Raw genomic sequence first — 6,454 nt, 5'->3', positions numbered from 1 at the left:
TGACCCTGCTGTAACACCTCCTCCCTCCCCTCCCTGACCCTGCTGTAACACCTCCTCCCTCCCATCCCTGACCCTGCTGTAACACCTCCTCCCTCCCCTCCCTGACCCTGCTGTAACACCTCCTCCTCCCTCCCATCCCTGACCCTGCTGTAACACCTCCTCCCTCCCTGACCCTGCTGTAACACCTCCTCCCTCCCCTCCCTGACCCTGCTGTAACACCTCCTCCCTCCCATCCCTGACCCTGCTGTAACACCTCCTCCCTCCCCTCCCTGACCCTGCTGTAACACCTCCTCCCTCCCATCCCTGACCCTGCTGTAACACCTCCTCCCTCCCCTCCCTGACCCTGCTGTAACACCTCCTCCTCCCTCCCATCCCTGACCCTGCTGTAACACCTCCTCCCTCCCCTCCCTGACCCTGCTGTAACACCTCCTCCCTCCCCTCCCTGACCCTGCTGTAACACCTCCTCCTCCCATCCCTGACCCTGCTGTAACACCTCCTCCCTCCCCCTCCCATCCTTGACCCTGCTGTAACACCTCCTCCTCCCTCCCATCCCTGACCCTGCTGTAACACCTCCCCCTCCCATCCCTCCCCCTGCTGTAACACCTCCTCCTCCCTCCCCTCCTCCTTCTGTAACATCTCCCCCTCCTCTCCCTGACCCTGCTGTAACACCTCCTCCCTCCCATCCCTGACCCTGCTGTAACACCTCCTCCCTCCCATCCCTGACCCTGCTGTAACACCTCCTCCCTCCCCCTCCCATCCCTGACCCTGCTGTAATACCTCCTCCTCCCTCCCATCCCTGACCCTGCTGTAACACCTCCTCCCTCCCATCCCTGACCCTGCTGTAACACCTCCTCCCTCCCATCCCTGACCCTGCTGTAACACCTCCTCCCTCCCATCCCTGACCCTGCTGTAACACCTCCTCCTTCCCCTCCCATCCTTGACCCTGCTGTAACACCTCCTCCCTCCCCCTCCCATCCTAAATAACCTCTGGGGGAAGTTTGTGGACTAGGAAGGAAAAGTAACGTCAGAATCATTTCTTTCTTAATAAAGAAAAGTCTTGTTTACTAAGATGAGAAGATCAGAGAGCGGAGATCAGAGATCAGAGAGGGGAGATCAGAGATCAGAGAGCGGAGATCAGAGAGCGGAGATCAGAGATCAGAGAGCGGAGATCCATGTGAATTAAAGGGGGAATCTCCACATTAACTGTTGTCTCCCTGATGTAATAGAAAGGCATAAAAACCCTTGGAGAAGGGTCCGGAATAGTCCTGATATGTGGTTGTGGGATATTGCTGGAGATGTCAGTCCACGTCACTGATGGTTGTAGCTTAGTCAGGTTCACAGCTCTTTATTACCGGAGCTCTGCTGCCGAATACTGAGACCAATCACTGCAACAAGTACAAACTATAACACAAAGCATTCCTGTATAAGGAGGAAGATAAAATATATTACTGTGTGTGATGTTGTGAAATTGTAAAATTATAAGGACATATAGTGGTATACTTTCTGGGCGTCAATCAGACCTTGTCATAAAACTCACTTGTAGCTATTGCCGGCTGATAAAAACTTTTTTTAGGGCTCAAAAACTTCCAGTGACCATAAATGGGTATTGTCTCTCCTCCAGAGACCATAAATGGGCGTTGTCTCTCCTCCAGTGATCATAAATGGGTATTGTCTCTCCTCCAGTGACCATAAATGGGCATTGCCTCTCCTTCAGTGACCATATATGGTCCTTGTCTCTCCTCCAGTGACCATAAATGCGCATTGTCTCTCCTCCAGTGACCATAAATGGGCATTGTCTTTCCTCCAGAGACCATAAATGGGTGTTGTCTCTCCTCCAGTGATCATAAATGGGTATTGTCTCTCCTCCAGTGACCATAAATGGGCATTGCCTCTCCTTCAGTGACCATAAATGCGCATTGTCTCTCCTCCAGTGACCATAAATGGGCATTGCCTCTCCTCCAGTGACCATAAATGGGCATTGCCTCTCCTCCAGAGACCATAAATGGGTGTTGTCTCTCCTCCAGAGACCATAAATGGGCGTTGTCTCTCCTCCAGTGACCATAAATGGACATTGTCTCTCCTCCAATGACCATAAATGGGCATGGTCTTTCATCCAGAGACCATAAATGGGTGTTGTCTCTCCTCCAGAGACCATAAATGGGCGTTATCTCTCCTCCAGTGATCATAAATGGGCATTGCCTCTCCTCCAGTGACCATCAATGGGCATTGCCTCTCCTTCAGCGACCATATATGGTCCTTGTCTCTCCTCCAGTGACCATAAATGCGCATTGTCTCTCCTCCAGTGACCATAAATGGGTGTTGTCTCTCCTCCAGTGACCATAAATGGGTGTTGTCTCTCCTCCAGTGACCATAAATGGGCGTTGTCTCTCCTCCAGTGACCATAAATGGGCATTGCCTCTCCTCCAGTGACCATAAATGGGCATTGCCTCTCCTTTAGTGACCATATATGGTACTTGTCTCTCCTCCAGTGAACATTTGGGCCTCACCCCATTGTAAGTTTTGCCGCCTGTTTTGATGTAGTTCTCTGGTAACATGACCATCAGCAATCCTATATCCTGATTGTGTAGGCCTGGCCTCTCCTGGCCTCTCTGGGCCTCTCCTGGCCTCTTCTGGCCTCTCCGGGCCTCTCCTGACCTCTCCTGACCTCTCCGGGCCTCTCCTGCCCTCTCCGGGAGTCTCCTGGCCTCTCCGGGCCTCTCCTAGCCTCTCCTGGCCTCTCCGGTCCTCTCATGGCCTCTCCGAGCTTCTCCAGGCCTCTCCAAGCCTCTCCGGGCCTCAAAAACTTCCAGTGACCATAAATGGGCATTGTCTTTCCTCCAGAGACCATAAATGGGAGTTGTCTCTCCTCCAGTGATCATAAATGGGTATTGTCTCTCCTCCAGTGACCATAAATGGGCATTGCCTCTCATTCAGTGACCATATATGGTCCTTGTCTCTCCTCCAGTGACCATAAATGCTCATTGTCTCTCCTCCAGTGACCATAAATGGGCATTGCCTCTCCTCCAGTGACCATAAATGGGCATGGTCTTTCATCCAGAGACCATAAATAGGTGTTGTCTCTCCTCCAGAGACCATAAATGGGCGTTGTCTCTCCTCCAGTGACCATAAATGGACATTGTCTCTCCTCCAGTGACCATAAATGGGCATGGTCTTTCATCCAGAGACCATAAATGGGTGTTGTCTCTCCTCTAGAGACCATAAATGGGCGTTATCTTTTCTCCAGTGATCATAAATGGACATTGTCTCTCCTCCAGTGACCATAAATGGGCATTGCCTCTCCTCCAGTGACCATAAATGGGCATTGCCTCTCCTTCAGTGACCATATATGGTCCTTGTCTCTCCTCCAGTGACCATAAATGTGCATTGTCTCTCCTCCAGTGACCATAAATGGGCATTGCCTCTCCCCCAGTGACCATAAATGGGTGTTGTCTCTCCTGCAGAGACCATAAATGGGCGTTGTCTCTCCTCCAGTGACCATAAATGGACATTGTCTCTCCTCCAGTGACCATAAATGGGCATTTCCTCTGCTCCAGTGACCATAAATGGGTGTTGTCTCTCCTCCAGTGACCGTAAAGGGGCGTTGTCTCTCCTCCAGTGACCATAAATGGGCATGGTCTTTCATCCAGAGACCATAAATGGGTGTTGTCTCTCCTCCAGAGACCATAAATGGGCGTTGCCTCTCCTTCAGTGACCATATATGGTCCTTGTCTCTCCTCCAGTGACTGTAAATGGGCATTGCGCCTCCTCCAGTGACCTTAAATGGGCATTGTAATGAAAATTAAACAAAAACTTTTGCTAGGTCAGAGAGACATAAAACAATATTATTGGCCGGGGTCGGAGGAGAATGAGCCAAAAGTCTATATAAGTCTATGGGGCTGTCTCACTTACATAGAGCGGGGAGGCGTGCGGCACTACCCATCTCCCCCCACTCATTCTCCTGATCACTTAGGATCTGAACATTCGGGCCTCATCCCATTGTAAGTTTTGCCGCCTGTTTTGATGTAGTTCTCTGGTAACATGACCATCAGCAATCCCATATCCTGGCTGTGTAGACCTGACCTCTCCTGGCCTCTCCTGACCTCTCCTGACCTCTCCGGGTCTCTCCTGACCTCTCCGGGCCTCTCCTGACCTCTCCGGGACTCTCCGGGACTCTCCTGGCCTCTCATGGCCTCTCTGGGACTCTCATGGCCTCTCCGGGCCTCTCATGGCCTCTCATGGCCTCTCCTGGCCTCTCTTGGTCTCTCTGGGCCTCTCCTGGCTTCTACGGGCCTCTCCTGGCCTCCCCGGGCCTCTCCTGGCCTTCCCGGGACTCTCTGGGCCTCTCCTGGCTTCTCCGGTCCTCTCCTGGTCTCTCCTGGCCTCTCCTGGTCTCTCTTTGCCTCTCCTGGCCTCTCTTGGCCTCTCCTGGCTTCTCCGGGCCTCTCCTGGCCTCTTTGGGCCTCTCCTGGCCTCCCCGGGCCTCTCCTGGCCTCTCTTGGTCTCTCCGGGCCTCTCCTGGCTTCTCCGGGCCTCTCCTGGCCTCCACGGGCCCCCAGGGCCTCTCCTGGCCTCTCTTGGCCTCTTCAGGCCTCTCCTGGCCTTCCCGGGCCTCTCCGGGCCTCTCCTGGCCTCTCTGGGCCTCTCCTGGTCTCTCCTTGCCCTCTCCTGGCCTCTCTTGCCCTCTCTTGGCCTCTCTTGGCCTCTCTTGGCCTCTCTTGGCCTCTCCTGGCCTCTCCGGGCCTCTCTTGGCCTCTCATGGCCTCTCATGGCCTCTCCTGGTCTCTCCGGGCCTCTCCTGGCCTCTGCACATAAACGCCTCTTCCATTAGGCAGTGAGCAGCAATGGTGTAAATGTCTCATCAGAGGTGACACCTCATTAGAGCACAGAAGAGACGTCAGCGCGGGGATGACACATCTTAGTAAATAGCAGCTTAAAGCTCGAGCTCTCCTTGGGGAAGACTAATGTGACACGTGTGAGATCTTCCCGCCGTCATATAAGAAGAGGAAGATGATGTGTAATGCAGCCGCGCTCTTCCGATAAACCATATCATCTACTAAGAGACAAAGGGAGCAGCCCGCGATCTTACTATGAGCTCAGCGATGGGTCATGTGATGGAGGCAGCAACGTTCTGGCTCCCAGGGTTGTCTCCGACATTACAGGGGTATTTGTGAAAAAATGAAGGGGGGGGGGGGGTAACTGCATACAGAGCGGACATGCCGCAACGTGCTTAGACCTTCTTATGCAAATGTGGCTGATGTGTTGCAGATAAGTCCTGTAACAGGTCTGCTGTGTGTGTCACCCTAGAGGTCCCTATATAGGACTGATTCCCTCCTTACTGTATGTCTGCATGTACATCATATACATATATTATTATACATCATATATACACAGATTATTAACCCTTTGAGGACCAGGCCCAAAATGACCCAGTGGACCGCGCAAATTTTGATCTTAGTGTTTCCGTTTTTCCCATCCCCCCCTTCTAACAGCTCCAGCACTCTCAGTTTTCTATCTAAAAGCCATGTAAGGGCTTATTTGTTACAGGAATAGTTGTACTGTGTAATGGCGTCTTTCATTTTACCATAACATGTATGATGGAACCCCAAATATATTATGTATGATGAAACCCCAAATATATTATGTATGATGGAACCCCAACTATATTATGTATGATGGAACCCCAAGTATATTATGTATGATGGAACCCCAAATATATTATGTATGATGGAAACCCAAATATATTATGTATGATGGAATTCCAAATATATTATGTATGATGGAACCCTAAATATATCATGTATGATGGAACCCCAACTATATTATGTATGATGGAACCCCAAATATATTATGTATGATGGAACCCCAAATATATTATGTATGATGGAATCCCAAATATATTATTTATGAAGATATAAATAGGTGAAATCGTAAATAAGAATGCAATATGGTAACGTTTGGGGGGTTCCTGTGTCTACGTAATGTACTATATGGTAACAGCGACACTACTATTCTATAGGTCTGAACACAACCATATGCAGGTTACACAGATTCTCTAATGTTATATATGTATTTTTTTTATGAAATCCTTTTTTTTGGCAATTAAATATTAATAAAATAGCCCTATTGTGACGCTTATAACGGTTTTATTTTTTCACCTACTGGGCTGTATGGGGTGTCATTTTTTCCGCCATGATCTTTAGTTTTTAGTAATACCATATTTGTGAAGATCGGACGTTTTGATCACTTTTTATTGATTTTTTTAAATATATAATGTAACATAAAATCGGTAATCCGCGCACTTTTTCCCCTCTTTTCGTGTACGCCGTTCGCCGTTCGCAATGACGCTTGTTATATTTTAATAGATTGGACAATTACGCACGCTACGGTATATTATATGTTTATCTATTTATTTATTTTTATATGTTTTATTTATATAATGGGAAAGGGGGTGATT

At 49.7% G+C, this 6,454-nt stretch overlaps 1 protein-coding gene across 1 annotated transcript; it reads right to left on the bottom strand.

Annotated features, from left to right (window-relative positions):
- Nucleotides 1-4,233: 4,233 nt before the first annotated feature.
- On the bottom strand, nt 4,234-4,767 carry LOC138794596 (octapeptide-repeat protein T2-like). The gene has a single exon (XM_069973360.1). It carries the CDS (start codon nt 4,765-4,767, stop codon nt 4,234-4,236), a length of 534 nt encoding a protein of 177 aa, XP_069829461.1.
- Nucleotides 4,768-6,454: the final 1,687 nt, after the last annotated feature.

This window comes from Dendropsophus ebraccatus, chromosome 6, assembly GCF_027789765.1.
Source record: "Dendropsophus ebraccatus isolate aDenEbr1 chromosome 6, aDenEbr1.pat, whole genome shotgun sequence".
NCBI lineage: Eukaryota > Metazoa > Chordata > Amphibia > Anura > Hylidae > Dendropsophus > Dendropsophus ebraccatus.
Note: the sequence above shows the minus strand (reverse complement) of the source record. Positions and strands in the feature narration are given on the sequence as shown.